The sequence below is a fragment of the Symsagittifera roscoffensis genome, unplaced genomic scaffold (assembly GCF_963678635.1).
Source record: "Symsagittifera roscoffensis unplaced genomic scaffold, txSymRosc1.1 SCAFFOLD_148, whole genome shotgun sequence".
NCBI lineage: Eukaryota > Metazoa > Xenacoelomorpha > Acoela > Convolutidae > Symsagittifera > Symsagittifera roscoffensis.
In genome coordinates this window covers 86,045-103,532 of record NW_026971530.1, presented here as the reverse complement: position 1 = coordinate 103,532, position 17,488 = coordinate 86,045, and the positions used below count along the sequence as shown (strand labels likewise).

General features: G+C 34.4%; 1 protein-coding gene across 1 annotated transcript; it reads right to left on the bottom strand.

Annotated features, from left to right (window-relative positions):
• Positions 1 to 3,127: 3,127 nt before the first annotated feature.
• LOC134856491 (uncharacterized) lies at positions 3,128 to 15,589 on the bottom strand. The gene is made up of 6 exons (XM_063872761.1): positions 14,880 to 15,589; positions 10,476 to 10,680; positions 10,043 to 10,204; positions 5,215 to 5,236; positions 4,606 to 4,769; positions 3,128 to 3,287 (listed from the first exon to the last, which is right to left on the bottom strand). Exons 1-6 carry the CDS (start codon positions 15,301 to 15,303, stop codon positions 3,128 to 3,130), a joined length of 1,137 nt encoding a protein of 378 aa, XP_063728831.1. The 5' UTR covers positions 15,304 to 15,589.
• Between the last annotated feature and the right edge of the window lie 1,899 nt (positions 15,590 to 17,488).

The window sequence follows — 17,488 nt, the reverse complement described above, 5'->3', positions numbered from 1 at the left end:
AAGTTTTTCCGACCAGTTTTCAAACTGGATTTTCTAAAAGTTAATAAAAATTAAATTCTCGAGGCAAGAGAAAAACTTGGCTACATTTTTTTTCCAAAACGACTAAGTTTTACTTGAACAATTTAAAAATATAGTTTAAGTGGCAATCTCAATCTTCTGCAATCATTGTTCTACTCATCAGCCTAGCGGTATCAGTCACAGAAATGATGGGAATAGTTTTCTCAGAATGAGGTGGGGTGGGGTGGTTAGAAAAAAAACTTAAATTTTGTTTTTCTTCTTTGAGGCCGATTCGACTGACCAATTTGATTTTCAGTGCTTCCCTAAAACTCTATAAAAATGATTTTGCCAATCAGGAGAAAAAAACAGGCCAGAAATCATTAATTATTTTTTGGGCACTCTTCCATAACATTTGTATAGAAAAATTCAGTTTTTTGAAGCGAGCTTCAATCTTAAAATCAGGGGCGGATCTAGGATTTTCTCGAGGGGGGAGGCGGATTTTCCAAAAAAAATCGAAAATTTTGACGACTTTTTTTTTTAGGTAGACCCAGGGGCGGATTTAGGGGGGGGGGGGGGCGGACGCCCCCCCCGTCAGGGATTCGACCCCCTGCCGACCCAAAGGGTCCCCCCTTTGATACTTTTTAAGAAACCCATTTTTTGCCGAACGACCCTAAAATTTTTCTAAAGGCGCCTTTGGCGCCAATATATACTAACTTTGAGGGGGAGCGCGCGTCAAAAAAAACGCGATTTTTTGTCAAAATTTTTCAAAAAGTGCCTAAAAACGGCTTTTTTGACCTGTTTTTTCAAACATTTGCTTGCGGCGCAGAAAATTTGGCCAAAACAGGGACTTTTTAGTGCTTTAGAAGAGCTCGGAAAATCAATTTGGTCGACCTAAAAAAAAGGTCGTCAAAATTTTCGAAAATTTTTTGAAAATCCACCCCCCCTCAAAAAAATCCTAGATCCGCCCCTGGGTAGACCAAATTGAATTTTTGAGCTCTCCCAAAGCACTGTTTTGCCCCGTATTTTGGCAGAAGAATTTTGTGTGCCGCCGGCAAATTTTTGAAAAAACAGTCCAAAAAAAGGCGTTTTTAGGCACTTTTTGGAAAATTTTGACCAAAAAATTGCGTTTTTTCGGCGCGCGCTCACCCCTCAAAATTAGTAAATATTGGCGCCAAAGGCGCCTTTAGAAAAATTTTAGGGTCGGTCGGCCAAAAGTGGATTTCTTAAAAAGTAGCAAAGGGGGGACCTTTTGGGTCGGCAGGGTGTCGAATCCCTGAGAGGAAGGGGCGTCCGCCCCCCGCCCCCCTAAATCCGCCCCTGCTTAAAATTAAAATTTGCAACAAAGCCGGCCTTACAAAAATCACGGGGTTGATCTACCAAAATAATAGGTGAAATATAATGGCCCTTAAGGAGGATTCCTTCGGAAAATTTTGGCAACCATAAATGATGGGGGAGGATTATGTCGTTTTTTGTTGTCTGTAGCAACAGTAAGCCTACGGTTCAGCAGTAATTTGACAAAAAGGGGGATCATTTACGGTCAGTCCATTAAGGGGGATAAACGGTTGGTCCTAAGTTAAAATAATTTTACCTATAAAAGATCAGATCCTTTTGTGAATCCTCTGTGTTGTACATTTCTCGGAAAACTTGGGAAAAAGATGCGAAACAAGCCAATTTTATTGATAAAATTACCGAATCTGTAAAATACACATACTTGATAAAACTGGTCAAGCAAGTCAAAAGCAACAACTTTCGGTCGACTAAGTTTATGATGGTGATAATGTGGGCAAAATAATAATCATCACAATAAATTGCTCTCAAGGACGCAAGGACGCAATGATAATTTAGTATGAGTCAACATTTACCTAGCACCGAACTTGCACGGATGCTGAATACTTTACAGACTGTTTGAAAGAAGCTGTGTAAAATTTTATTCTTTTATTGAGTCCTCATTATGTTTGCGAAGAGTGTTTGCCAAAATAAGGATTTCATAGTGTTTTCTAAGAGCTCGAAAAATTTATTGGGTTGACACACAATTAGGCCGCAGAACAATTTCTAGGAAAAAACCTCTGGAAATTCCTTGAGAAAAATTGAGATACCACTTGTATCCAATTTACCCAAGTTAATTTCTGCTACCTGAATTTGGGCAAATCAAACATGCAAAGTGGACCAATAAAACTCCCATCAGATTTCAGTATCAAAGCAACTGAAAGAAATCATCATGTAAGCCATTCAGTCTCGAAATGTTTGAAGAATGTCCATTTGGCAGACTGAAAGATTGTTCAAGAGTCATGAAAATAGATAAGACTCTTGTACAGGTCTCGACGATTTGTTTTTGTTTTTGTTGTTTTTTTTTCAGGAAAAATTCTTAATTTGTTCACGCTCAAATTTGATTTTCGCGGTTTGACTTTCGAGTTTTTTTTAAACTCAGTTCATAACCTTTGTTAAAAGGAAAACAAACTCCGGCTCCTTTTCCTTTCCCCCAAACGCCAGTTTCAACTTATTAGTGTAACGAGTGGTTTTACGAGGTTGAGTATGAAGACTAAATATGTTTGTCGTGCCATTATTAGTCTGTATGTAAATTTTTATAACAATCGGACAATGTGGTCAACATATTTACATGTAAAAATTTGCAGGTGGGGGGAAAGGAAAAAGAGCCCAAACTCCAATATCAAACAGAAAAGTGTAAATGTCACAAAAACCTGATTGACTTCAGTTTCGACAAAGGATTTTAACATGCAGATTTCCCAGCGGAACAAAAAAATTAACTTATTGGCCCAATTTTTTCAATTTGCGTCAGCTTTATTTTAAAAAATTGTCAATCATAAAGCGTTCTTGAAATTCAAAGAACTGTAAGGCCATATAATTTTTCTTTGAAGTTCAAAAGTTTATCGAAAAAACAGTCATTTTTTTCCCTTTCTTTGCGTTCATGACTCTTTCCAACTGTCTGTTGGCGATGTTCGAAAACTTTTGCACTCTTTTCCTTTTATTTGAGAATAACCCCCCTAAGTTTGTGAGAAAACAACTATTCCAATCCAAATCCCTTCATCAAAACAGATGATCGTGAAAATGAAAACATAATGAAAGATCTAAATGCTTCATTTGAGTACATGGGGGATGCTGCAGCTGTTGACTAGAATGCGCCTATGAGCCTGCCCTTGTAGATGTAGTCCTCGTGGGTAATGTAGCAGCCTATCATAGTTCTCTCTCCCATGAAAGCTCTTCTGGCATGCACCAGTCGCCAGTTGTCGAACAGCACTATATTGCTGGGCTCCAGAAGTGTCTGGAAAACCCTGGAACAGAAACCAGTCGTCTTTTTCATGTTCCGACCAGTTAACATGGGGAGGAATTTTGTATTCGGGTGTGTTTCAGTTTATTTTTTCTAATAAAAAGCAAAATCAGGGACAGCAAATTTAAAAATTTTCAAAAAAGATGTTACAATTTTGAGAAAACTTGTTTAAACTTTTTGATTTTTAGTTCAGTTTCGAGCAAGTAAAGCAATCGAGTAACAATCGCTATATTGAAGTTTAGTTTTATTTGGATGTCCAGGATAGAAAATCTTAGTTTTACTATACAGAAAACTAGTTTTGGATGTATAAATTAGTACGTTCTTGGCTATAACGGTTTCCTAACAAAAAATTTTTTGTGTGCAGAAAAATCAGAAAACGTTTAGTTTTGATTTTGAATTTTTCAATTTTGTTTATCATTCTTTTTTGAAGTCGAGTTTTGTCGACTATGTCTAATTTATTAAGCTTCTACGCGTTTGAATAGTTCTCAAATTATACCACGCACTAAAACTGACACCAATATGATTAAAAAATATATATAAAAAAAGGAAACAAACATTTAATTTTTTTAGGAATATGTTTGGAACACCCGTGCTACTTGCGGAGCAATCGGATATCCTTATTTTCAATTTGGAATCATTCAATTCAGGGTTTTCAAATCGGATTTTCTCAAAGAGGGGGACTTTTGTGAGAAATAGGGGAAAAAATGGTTTTCGACCTTTTTTAGGTTGACCAAACAAAGTTTCTCGCCTGTAGCTCAGAAAACCCTAATTAAGGTTTTCCTAGCAAAAAGGAATAAATATCTGAATGGAACATTTTTTGAGAAGTTAGCTGTTTGATTTAAGGTCATTGTATATCATGCCCGGTGCTAAAAATAAAGCAAAGAGAGTTAAAAAAAACTGAAGCACGAATGTCAATTGTGCATTAAAGATGTTTTTATCAACTGAAGCGTTAACATATTGACACTCAAAAGATACAATAATTCAACACCCATTTTGTGTGATCTCTTCAAATCGCGTTTTGAAAAAAAATACTGTGACAAGAAACACTTCGGTGCACAAACGCGCTTTTTTGTTTTTATTTTTAATTGGCAAAATCTATGCATCAAAATCAGGGGGCGGATCTAGGATTTTCTCGATGGTGAGGGCTAATTTTCAAAGAAAAATTTAGTCGATTTTTCTTCAGTAAAAATGAAAGTTCGAACATAAAAAAGGCTAAGTGAACAAATTAACAAAACAATATAGGTAGTGTACTTGAGTATTCTAGAAGCGCTTGCATTCTATCTGAGTTGACCAAGAGGCCAAACTTCTTGAGTGCCCTGTACCATTGTGGCATGTCTGTCTGAGAGATCATAGGCTGCCAGGGCGACCGACTAAACTCACAGAACTTCACCCTCTTCACATCTGTGTGGCCAGTTAAAATTGAAGCAGAGCTAGTTGAGTGCAGTTCGATCACAGGCGATATCCCCACTGACGTGAAAAGGGCACACTAATAGAGTCACAATAGACGACAAAACGATTAATTGCAGAAAATCGTATTATTGCAAATTTTAGTTCAACTGTTTTTCTTCTTTTTTGCACAGACATCAAAATCATTCACAAGTTGAGATTATTTTTTTGCCAAAAAAAAACGAAATATTGGAACTAATGCAGAATATCATTTTATAACAACATAATTCAACTTGTGGCCTTTTTCCCAGGGGCGAAAAAAACACTAATTCTTATCGGCCTTTATTGAGTCAACAGATCTGTTCCTCCGAAGTCTCTCAACTTACTTAAGGGACCCTATTTCAACAAAAATTTTTGTTCGACCGAAGCTGACTGGGTTACTTGGCCCCATGGTTCAGGGCTTGACAATATAATATGAAGTTTTTACAATCAGTTAATAAAACTTCTAAAACTCAAAAATTGACTCACCCATGAAATCGGTTAACCTCTGGCCACGTCGTCAGAATGCTGAAATCAAAGGTTGTTTTGTGATCAGTCCTGCGGTATCTAATTTTCATCGTTAAACTAAATAAGTTCTTGGTTCGTTGTCGCGAAGAGCTCAGCGAAGTCGTTGTCAATCAAACAGAGAATCTTAAAATTTCACCTTTTGCCAGATTGAAGATTCATTGAAAAAACCTCGTTTTAGAGATACCGATTTAAGAATGATGGAAGAGCAAAACACACACTTTTTATATGTGCATGAATTGTATATTCTTGCTATTATTCATTCTCAGCTAATATTGACACTGGTTTGGTGCAAAAACCATTCCGCGAGTAGAGCAATTACTGATTTTGATTGGTTGAAAAAATTCCATCATTCGGCCCATCCATCATGAGACTATCCCCGTCTAAATAAGCAGCAAACTATGATTCACGCGCACAGTACCACTTGCGCCGAATGCAACCGCAGTTATACAGTCTACCACCATTTCGAATTTTACAAAGATCAATGAAGTCCGAATTTTAAAGAATTTCTAGGCGCTCACGACAGTTTATAAAGGATTGGACACAAAGCGCAAAAAAGGTTGTCTTAATGTCAATTTCCATCTCAAAATTTTGTTATGGTTATTGACAAACTAAAAAATAGAGCAAGAATAGCCGGTCACTGTGCAAGTAGCACAGAATGTTCCGACCATAGTCTTAATACAAAACTAAGATGAGGCTTGTTTTTTCAAATTAGTTTTTCTGCATGGGGTGATAAATAAAGTCTGATGTAAAACTATATTTTAGTCATAATTGACATTTATAGAAATACAGGCAAATGTGACTCAAACATTTTTGTAGAAAATTGGCTAGAAAAACATTTAAAAAAATCAAAAAATTTCAAATTTTTCGATTTTTCAATTTATCAATTTTTCAATTTTTTTAAATTTCAATTTTTTTTTCAATTTTTTTTGCAGAAAATTTTAAGTTCCCAGAACGAAGCTAAAAAACTACAAAAATATTTTTACTTGCTCAAAGTTAAGTTTTTAGGGCTTAAATTTTAAATTTCTCCTAATCAAGCTGTTGTAAGCCTGCTCGCTTGCTTTATTCGCTCGAATTAAGACGAAAATCAAAAATTTCAAACCGGTTTTTCTCAACACTTGGAAAAAATTTTCAAAATTTTTAAAAATCGCGTATGAATCACGACTGAAAGAACTTTAATTTGATTTAAAATGATATATCACTCAATCCAGTCTGATTATTATTTGTGGTAGCTGGTTTTACAGGGAAAACAAAAAGCAAAAAAAAACTAAACACACCCGAATACAAAGTTCCTCCCCATTTCTCAAATAGTCGGAATAAAAAATTCAAAACAAATTTAGCTCTTGGAAGCTAATATTTGAGCCAATTAGAGCTAGGAGACACTCTACTTTAGTAGGTATACATTCTATATATCAAGATACGGGATATGCAAATAAGTTTTGGCTTAAAATTTTCTAAACTATAATAGTTTGTTATGAGATAACTTTTTAAATTGTCTATTTCATACACTTCCTGGAAAGACTTTTGGCAGGTGTTTAAATTTTCAAGGAGATTTTGTTTCTTAAAAAATGAATATGGTGCTTCAATTTTCTGCTCAAAAGTTATAATGCGAAGTAAATGTTAAAAACTGTTTTTCGGTTTACAAAATAATTTATTTATTTAAGTTTTTTGTTTTAATTTTTTTCCCGATTTTTAGAATGATGGAAGAGCAAAACACACACTTTTTATATGTGCATGAATTGTATATTCTTGCTATTATTCATTCTCAGCTATTATTGACACTGGTTTGGTGCAAAAACCATTCCGCGAGTAGAGCAATTACTGATTTTGATTGGTTGAAAAAATTCCATCATTCGGCCCATCCATCATGAGACTATCCCCGTCTAAATAAGCAGCAAACTATGATTCACGCGCACAGTACCACTTGCGCCGAATGCAACCGCAGTTATACAGTCTACCACCATTTCGAATTTTACAAAGATCAATGAAGTCCGAATTTTAAAGCATTTCTAGGCGCTCACGACAGTTTATAAAGGATTGGACACAAAGCGCAAAAAAGGTTGTCTTAATGTCAATTTCCATCTCAAAATTTTGTTATGGTTATTGACAAACTAAAAAATTGAGCAAGAATAGCCGGTCACTGTGCAAGTAGCACAGAATGTTCCGACCATAGTCTTAATACAAAACTAAGATGAGGCTTGTTTTTTCAAATTAGTTTTTCTGCATGGGGTGATAAATAAAGTCTGATGTAAAACTATATTTTAGTCATAATTGACATTTATAGAAATACAGGCAAATGTGACTCAAACATTTTTGTAGAAAATCGGCTAGAAAAACATTTAAAAAAATCAAAAAATTTCAAATTTTTCGATTTTTCAATTTATCAATTTTTCAATTTTTTTAAATTTCAATTTTTTTTTCAATTTTTTTTGCAGAAAATTTTAAGTTCCCAGAACGAAGCTAAAAAACTACAAAAATATTTTTACTTGCTCAAAGTTAAGTTTTTAGGGCTTAAATTTTAAATTTCTCCTAATCAAGCTGTTGTAAGCCTGCTCGCTTGCTTTATTCGCTCGAATTAAGACGAAAATCAAAAATTTCAAACCGGTTTTTCTCAACACTTGGAAAAAATTTTCAAAATTTTTAAAAATCGCGTATGAATCACGACTGAAAGAACTTTAATTTGATTTAAAATGATATATCACTCAATCCAGTCTGATTATTATTTGTGGTAGCTGGTTTTACAGGGAAAACAAAAAGCAAAAAAAAACTAAACACACCCGAATACAAAGTTCCTCCCCATTTCTCAAATAGTCGGAATAAAAAATTCAAAACAAATTTAGCTCTTGGAAGCTAATATTTGAGCCAATTAGAGCTAGGAGACACTCTACTTTAGTAGGTATACATTCTATATATCAAGATACGGGATATGCAAATAAGTTTTGGCTTAAAATTTTCTAAACTATAATAGTTTGTTATGAGATAACTTTTTAAATTGTCTATTTCATACACTTCCTGGAAAGACTTTTGGCAGGTGTTTAAATTTTCAAGGAGATCTTGTTTCTTAAAAAATGAATATGGTGCTTCAATTTTCTGCTCAAAAGTTATAATGCGAAGTAAATGTTAAAAACTGTTTTTCGGTTTACAAAATAATTTATTTATTTAAGTTTTTTGTTTTAATTTTTTTCCCGATTTTTAGAATGATGGAAGAGCAAAACACACACTTTTTATATGTGCATGAATTGTATATTCTTGCTATTATTCATTCTCAGCTATTATTGACACTGGTTTGGTGCAAAAACCATTCCGCGAGTAGAGCAATTACTGATTTTGATTGGTTGAAAAAATTCCATCATTCGGCCCATCCATCATGAGACTATCCCCGTCTAAATAAGCAGCAAACTATGATTCACGCGCACAGTACCACTTGCGCCGAATGCAACCGCAGTTATACAGTCTACCACCATTTCGAATTTTACAAAGATCAATGAAGTCCGAATTTTAAAGCATTTCTAGACGCTCACGACAGTTTATAAAGGATTGGACACAAAGCGCAAAAAAGGTTGTCTTAATGTCAATTTCCATCTCAAAATTTTGTTATGGTTATTGACAAACTAAAAAATAGAGCAAGAATAGCCGGTCACTGTGCAAGTAGCACAGAATGTTCCGACCATAGTCTTAATACAAAACTAAGATGAGGCTTGTTTTTTCAAATTAGTTTTTCTGCATGGGGTGATAAATAAAGTCTGATGTAAAACTATATTTTAGTCATAATTGACATTTATAGAAATACAGGCAAATGTGACTCAAACATTTTTGTAGAAAATTGGCTAGAAAAACATTTAAAAAAATCAAAAAATTTCAAATTTTTCGATTTTTCAATTTATCAATTTTTCAATTTTTTTAAATTTCAATTTTTTTTTCAATTTTTTTTGCAGAAAATTTTAAGTTCCCAGAACGAAGCTAAAAAACTACAAAAATATTTTTACTTGCTCAAAGTTAAGTTTTTAGGGCTTAAATTTTAAATTTCTCCTAATCAAGCTGTTGTAAGCCTGCTCGCTTGCTTTATTCGCTCGAATTAAGACGAAAATCAAAAATTTCAAACCGGTTTTTCTCAACACTTGGAAAAAATTTTCAAAATTTTTAAAAATCTCGTATGAATCACGACTGAAAGAACTTTAATTTGATTTAAAATGATATATCACTCAATCCAGTCTGATTATTATTTGTGGTAGCTGGTTTTACAGGGAAAACAAAAAGCAAAAAAAAACTAAACACACCCGAATACAAAGTTCCTCCCCATTTCTCAAATAGTCGGAATAAAAAATTCAAAACAAATTTAGCTCTTGGAAGCTAATATTTGAGCCAATTAGAGCTAGGTGACACTCTACTTTAGTAGGTATACATTCTATATATCAAGATACGGGATATGCAAATAAGTTTTGGCTTAAAATTTTCTAAACTATAATAGTTTGTTATGAGATAACTTTTTAAATTGTCTATTTCATACACTTCCTGGAAAGACTTTTGGCAGGTGTTTAAATTTTCAAGGAGATTTTGTTTCTTAAAAAATGAATCTGGTGCTTCAATTTTCTGCTCAAAAGTTATAATGCGAAGTAAATGTTAAAAACTGTTTTTCGGTTTACAAAATAATTTATTTATTTAAGTTTTTTGTTTTAATTTTTTTCCCGATTTTTAGTCGACATTGAAATACGTTGAATCTTAAGACGCGTTGATTAGTGTCCACACTACGCCAGAAATTCTTTTCATTTTTTGGAGTTGGTAGGACCATTTGGCTGTGTTAAAACTCACTGAAAAGCTGTGGGGTCTTCTGCTCTGAGGATATCTGCGGCCTTGATGCAGTCTGCGAACACAGAGTCCCCTCCCCTCTCTGCCTGTTTGACCACCTGCAGACCGATAACACCTGCCGGCAACTCCAAGTCCGAGTTGTCTGTGTGCATGCCCAGTGGTTTACTAACACACAAACAAAAGCGTCATCTTTAACCGCATTTTTTGATCAAATCTGAGGAGAAATTTCATCATTAACTAAAATACGCACAAAAAAATTCAAACAAGATGTTCGCTTGAGAAGCTTTTAAGAGCTTCCTGATTCCGCATTGATAAATAAGTTTCTATCACCACTGAACTTGTCTAGCAAATAAAAAGAAAAAGAAACACATGGCATATGGTGAATTGATGCACAAGGAAGTCAGCATCTAAAACTAGAAGTGAGTCTGAGACTAACTCGGAGTATCCGAGATCGAAGTGTGCTTTGTCTTCCCTGCTGTTCAGTTCGAAGTATCTCTCTCCACTGCTGTCTGCCTCCGCGTACTCCCGTGATCTCTTGATGTCCCCGATGAGTCTGGAGATATCCACCACCCCTCTGGGCTCCAATGGTGAACCCCTGAGGATGCACAAGCCGTACTTCCAAATGGTCTCGTAACATTTCCCTAACCAAGCCCAACTGTATCAGCCACGCAACTAGTGTTCAAAGTTTTTCAAAATATTTGCCTTCTTAAGTTGACCATATTTGTCCGACGTCTTCAACAAAGACTTTTTAAAGATCCTAAGAGAATGGAGACCCTATTTATTGCAATTTTTTTGCACCACAGCATGTTTTTGAAGAAACAATAATGAAAGCAAATATGAACAATTTGGGGCACTTTTCGAAATCTTTGGATGAGTATATCTTTCAAATTCCAAAAAATAGATGTAGAATTTTACGAAAAAAGAACTCTTCGGCTGCTCATGGGTTCAAAATTTTGAATGCCAGATGTGAGAGGCATCTCGTCTGCCTCAAATTCGATTCTGTGCTGTATCCTCAGTTTTTAAGCGTTTGTGAACGAAATGATTTTTCTATTCTTTCGGTCCCCGGGTTGACCAAAACTTCTTATTATACAATTTCCATATATGAAAAACTTCTTACCATGCAATTCCATACAATTCCAAATGTACAAAAAATTGTATTAAATCTCTATGACAAGCATTTCCCATATATAAAAATTGTACGATAAATATTTTTCCATAAAAAAAAGGAGTTGATTTTCTAAATTTAACTTTGAAAAACTTTGGGTTAGGTTCGTAGCCGATCGCAAGTGAAAAAGACCTTGGTTTACTCAAAGCACCAAAGTTTGGACGGTCTTGTATTTACAATGCATAGAAAACGACTAGAATTGTCTTAGAGCTGTCTTTCACAAATGGTTTACCGAAGGTAACAAACTTTCAATTTTTGGCAAAATTTTTCAACAATCATTTTTTTTAAAACATGAATTTTTCAATTATCAAGCATAATTGAACATGCAATATAAAAAAGTAGTTTCCAGCGTTTATTAGAATCAAGCAGCCATAGAAATTAGTTCATATCTTTTTTCAACCATTTTTCGAAGTTTTGGGAAATTTTATGACTTGCGTTTTTCCATACTATTGATGTACGAATTGTATGATAAGCATTTTTGGTGTTGATGATAAGCACCCGGGTTGTCCACTGATTGTAATGAAAATAAAAATTTGTTCACGCTCATTTATTATCTAGGTGGTTCCGCTTGGCCTCTGATTTACTTAGAGACTCGCTTTTTGATTATTTTTTCAATTGGAGAAAAAAATACCCTGATTAAATGCACAAAATTATCAGGACTACTCCTTTTACGACGAATCTCTGAATATTCCGATAAAATCTTCTCTTTTTTTCTATATGTCATAAATACAAACGGATAGTTTTTTCGAACTAATTTCTGGCCACAACCTATTTTGGAATGGAATGATAGAAAATGCTGCATTTAGAATAACTAGGGTAGCCGGTTTCTATGCAAGTGGTAGATAATATTCCGATCATAGCTGTGAGTGCAAAAAAAAACAAATCACAACTAAGTTAACATCTAAAAATTCGGTACTTTTTCATAAAAAAAAAACAAATTTCCATCAAAAAAATAAGGCTAAAGAAACGAACCGTCAACTACTGAGTACTATTAAAACCAAATTAAAACTCATTCACGTCATAGTGAGAGAAAATCAGCGGATTCATTGCCAGTTGACAATCAACCTCGCAGTATGGAAAAAGAATAAATACGGCTGGCTAGTCAATGAGCAGAATGATCTAAGAGCAGAAAAGGTCTAGGAGCAGAAAAACAAGCGACTATTGATTTATGCTGGCTAATCAAAGAAATAATTATAGAATTCTCAAAATTATCAAAAAAATAATTGAATTACCTTTTATTTGGGTTTTTGCATCAAATTCTGTTCTTGATTTAAAAAGAAATCTTGTCCAAGCTTTTCAAGAGGCATAGTGGTGTGAGACGCTTTTTTGAGACCCTTAGATCGTGTAATCGATCCACTGTCACAATTCCTTGCTCTCATTTGACTTCTAGCTTCAGGCCTACCACAACCTAACCGATTTGAGCGGCAAAAGTGGGGCTACGTGAAAGTTATGGGCGCAAAAAGTCAACCAAATTTGTCAAAAATGAAGAATAATCTGTAGAAAGTTTATACATATTCTGTATGAAATCTATGTTTATCCATAGAAAGTTCATGGGTGAAAAGATTTTACTAAGAAAATCAATATAATTAAACTTACAAAATTTCTTATGAAATTTTGACTGTTTTAAAACATGTATTAATGTTGATCTGAAATCTCAGCCTTTTTCTGTAAATACTATTTTTTTTAACCGCCTTTTCTTGTTTATTTTTTTATTCATAATCGATTTATCTAATTTTATTTTTTTTTGCCTCAATTATGCCTCTGATAACCTATTTTTTTGAAATCAAATAAGGTCAACTCAAATAAGGCAGGAATGAATAAAAAACAAATGGAAAAACTGTGGTTTTAAAAAGTAAAATTTTTTTAAAAACTCTTTTTAGAACAAGGATAACCGGTTACTGTGCAAGTAGCACAGAATGCTCCGACCATAGCCTGAAAGAAATACAACCACATTTTTTTCGGCATGGTGTGATAAAAGGAACCTAACAAAAAACGGGGGATTTAGCATACTCGATAGTCATACTGGAATAAGCAAACTGAAAAAAAAGTTTGTAGAAAATTTACTAATAAAACGAAAAAAATTCAAAAAAAACTTTCGAAAAATTTTTCGAGGTTGAATTTTGAAAAACTTGTTTCTAAAATGCGCTTAAATACTCGAAGTATACTAACGTTACCCAAGTAAAATTAAATTTTTACGTCTAAATTTAAGCTATTGCAAGCTTTTAAGCAATTAATCAATTAAAATAAAACTACACACTCGCTTCATTCGCTCGAACTCTAACTTTTCAAACCGGTTTTTTTTTCAAAACTGTGGAAACTTTTTTAAAAATCTGGTTTGACTCACGACTGTAAGGGCTTTAATATTATATATCACTCAATGCAGTCCAATGACTATTTGTGGTACTTGATTTTGGGTTCAAAACAAAAAAAAACTAAAACACACCCGCATACAAAATTCCTCCCCATTTTCAATGGTCGGAAAAATTATGAATAATTATGCAGTTGAACTTGGATACAAACTTAAAGAATAATAAAAATACTACCCAACTGCGTTCGCTATTTTGACAGCGTAAAACTGAGCATTGAAAATAAAATTTCATGACTTCATCCTCCTGGGTTTGAAACCAAGTAGATGGAGAAAACAGCCGTACTGACAAGCATTGAATTGCAATCAATTTCATACAGATAATGAAGCAAAAAACTAAAAACAATCAAATTGAAATGATATAAAACCGATTTACTTTGAAAAATGTACCTTAAACAATTTTTATTCTATTTCGATTAAATCCATTTGTTGGCTGCATTTTGTTTCAGTATTCATACTGATTTTAGTGACTATAAAATAATTTAAATCATTTTAAATCCTTTTCATCCATTTTTTCGTTTTTTTATTAATTTGATACGACTGGTTTACAGATTATTTTAAGTTTTTTTCAACTATCAAACAAAAAAAAATAAATTAATATTAAAATGCATGCTTTTGAATCGATTTTTCTTGTAACTGTTTGTTCCAAACCAAACAATGAGTATAACCAAGAGGTAAAAAGGTTGTTCATGGTGTTTTTTATGTTGTTCGCTTGACAAAATTGCGCCTAAAACGTTGAAAATGAGCAGAACATTTGAAGACAGTTTGCATGATTTTATATTTTATAACCACGGGAATCCTTGAATTCGCAAATTTTTTAAAAAAGGTTTCCTTTGATTCAATTTTTCTTTGATTCAAAAGTTTGCGGTAAGAAAACTCTCCTCGGATGCCTCTTGCTCTCTGAAGCTCTGTTGAATTTTTTCTTGAGTAAAAAAGTTTCGAAACAAAAACAAAAGTTAATTAAAATTATTGTAAGTTAAGTTATTTTTGTCGAGGCTTCGATCGATTTGACTGACTTGTGAAGTCCATTTATATCAATTTACATCAATTGTTTAGGCAACAAAATTGAATTTTTTTTCTACCGTAATTTACGCTTAAACCTGTTCTAACTCGATCTTTATCATCTGAATGGGCTACCGTATTTTATCTGTATAAAAACCGACTTACATCGAATTGAATCTCAAGTTTTGTCCGTCAGTGCGGGTAATTATTAAAAAAAACGGAGTTCATGAATACTTTCTATCAAGTGCTTATACCGCTAGTTGTGATTTCTAGTTTTACAAGGTGACAAAATTGAATTGGGAACTAACTTAGAGCTTCGGTGTTGCTCAGAACATCTTTGTAATCTAAGGATACTTTCTCTCTGCTCATTTCTCGGCTCGACCAGGGTTCCTTCCTTATGTTGGATCTCAATTCAGTTTTGAGGACATTCTCTCGAATCCAGTCGAACCCATATGAACTCTCGTCTCTGTCCGACCAAATGACCTTGAATCCACTTGCGTCGCCTGTCAGTCTGACGTCCACCGGATGCACTTCAAGGTCAATGTCCTTTATGAGGTGCAGACGTTGTTGACTTGTAGGGTGTTGACTGCGTGTGGACTGTGAGTTGTCCCTGAGGTATATATTGCTGAGAGTAACTTCTTTGGAAGACAAAGTGGGGATATTAAGACGTGTGAACTTAGTGCACCAGGACAACGCAGGTGCTGCAGCTTTTGACAAACTCGAAACTTTCATTTTGATAAAAAGATAAAACCGAATACAAATCTGTCTTTTTAAAATATGAATAGCACAAAAATAATATTGAAGTTAAAATTTGGCTTGAGAAGTGGAGTTAGTTCAGTGTTGGTCAATTACATGATAATTTGAACAACTCAAACAGCTCGTAAACGCTTCAACTTACTAGGCATAAAAACCAGATTAATCGAATTATGAAAAAACTTTATTGGTATGATTTATGAATGGAGAGACGTCAACCTGCTTGTACATGTTTTCAATGGTATCAATTTTATCAACGGCTACAAAATAAAATATCAATACTTATAGAAAGGTCAATAAGAAGCTCAGCTAAATTGAGATTGAAGTATAGAGAGTTGCAAAAAGTTCGGACAGACAGAATTAATTAAAAAGAGCAACTGTCTAGACATCAACGAAAATTAAAACTGAAATAAACATAACGTCGAAAGTTCAGAAAGCAGAACTACGGGATCTACTTAACAATCCCCATTTCAAGAAATGGGAGGAGATCGTTACTAAGGTTACTTGCAGCAAACTGTCGACCAATCAGAATGCAGCGAAATCCGAATTTATATACAATGCTCTTGTGCGAAATTACTGTTTTCACTTACAGGGGTGGAGATTCTTTAGTAGATACAATAGGGGGATTGTTAAGTAGATCCGAGTTTCGCTCAAAACCTATAACCACGGCGGGCAATTGCATCCGAAGCGTCGAAATGTTTTATAGTAAAATCTGGATGCTCATAGCATTATTTAAAAATTAGGCTAGCATAATCATCGGATAATCGACGATCTCGCATTTTCATGGTGCTATTGAGATGTTAAAAATAAAGAGATCTGCAATGAGTTTGAACAGACTAAATTAATTAAGTAGAGCAAAATTTGTGAAAGAAAATACAAGTTTTTTAAATGCAGCGACAGGGTAACGTATCTCCGTGATGGGCTTAACGGATCCTTTTTGGCACTTTCCATTGTGGATGAATTGTATTAAATCTAATAAGAAGATTTTTACAAGCATAAGTTAATTTTTTCAGTCATAATTTGTACGTCAAGGCCGCCTAATAAATCACATTTGCATGCAATCTCTGCTCTCAATCGGCAGATTGCTCTTTTTAATTAGTTCTGTCGGTCCAAAGTTTGTCTTGCCACTAAGTATAACTGAGTTTACTGTCATTGAGTGTCAATGCATCTAGGATTTTCTCGAGATGGGGCGGATTTTAAAAAAAATTTCGAAAATTTTGTCGACATTTTTATAGGTCGACCAAATTGATTTTCTGAGCTCTCCAAAATCACTATAAATGCAACATTTTGACCAAATTTTCTGCGCGGCAGGCAACTTCTTTGAAAAAAACATGCCAAAAAGGCGTTTTTAAGCACTTTTTGGAAAAAATTTTTGATCAAAAAATTGCGTTTTTTCGGCGCTTGCACCCCCGTCAAAAATTAGTATATGTTGGCGCCAAAGGTGCCTTTAGAAACACTTTAGGGTTAGGCAGCCAAAAATGGATGTCTCAAAATAGTACAAAGGGGGACCTTTGGGTCGGCAGGGAGTCGAATTCCTGAGAGGGGAGGCGTCCGCCCCTTTCCCCGTCCCTAAATCCGCTACTGTCGACAAAGTTTTCGTAAATTTTTCGAAAATCAGCCCCCCCCCCCCACCGAGAAAACCCTAGATGTGCCCCAGCCTGCGAAACAGAAATTTTTTGGTAAAATAGGGTCCTCATAGTAATTTCAGAGAACTCGGAAAATCAGAAATTACTTGACCTAAAAACAGATCCAAAAAATTTTCATTTTTTTTCTCGAAAAACCGCCACCCTTACCCCCAAGAAAAATTTCAGCTGGTCGTGAGCCTTGTTTTTTTTTCTGGAAGAAAAATCTTGATATTTTTATGCTTTCAAATTTGATTTTGTGCATGTTTTTTTTCTGCAGATTTGGACGCCGAGGAAGAATTTGAAAATGCGGCTAAAAGAAGAAATCGGGAGGAGCGCAAAAGACAGGAAAGACTGAAAAAGCTGCAGATGGCTGAACACCTGTGAGTGATTCCTGGGAAGCGAGACGAGTTGATTGCCCCACAATCAGGGATGTTCCACTTGATAATATGAAAAACAAATTTAACAAAGATTCAAACGAACCACGTTGGCTTGATCGAAAAAACTTCAATGCCAAATTAGGATGAAAAGTAGGAATTGAA

Coding starts and splice junctions, on each gene's coding strand:
- LOC134856491 (XM_063872761.1), bottom strand. CDS start 15,303: ATGAAAGTTTCGAGTTTGTCAAAAGCTGCAGCACCTGCGTTGTCCTGG. Junction 10,205..10,475: donor TTCGATCTCGGATACTCCGA/GTTAGTCTCAGA, acceptor TTTGTGTGTTAG/TAAACCACTGGGCATGCACA. Junction 5,237..10,042: donor GAAGACCCCACAGCTTTTCA/GTGAGTTTTAAC, acceptor CTTTGATTTCAG/CATTCTGACGACGTGGCCAG.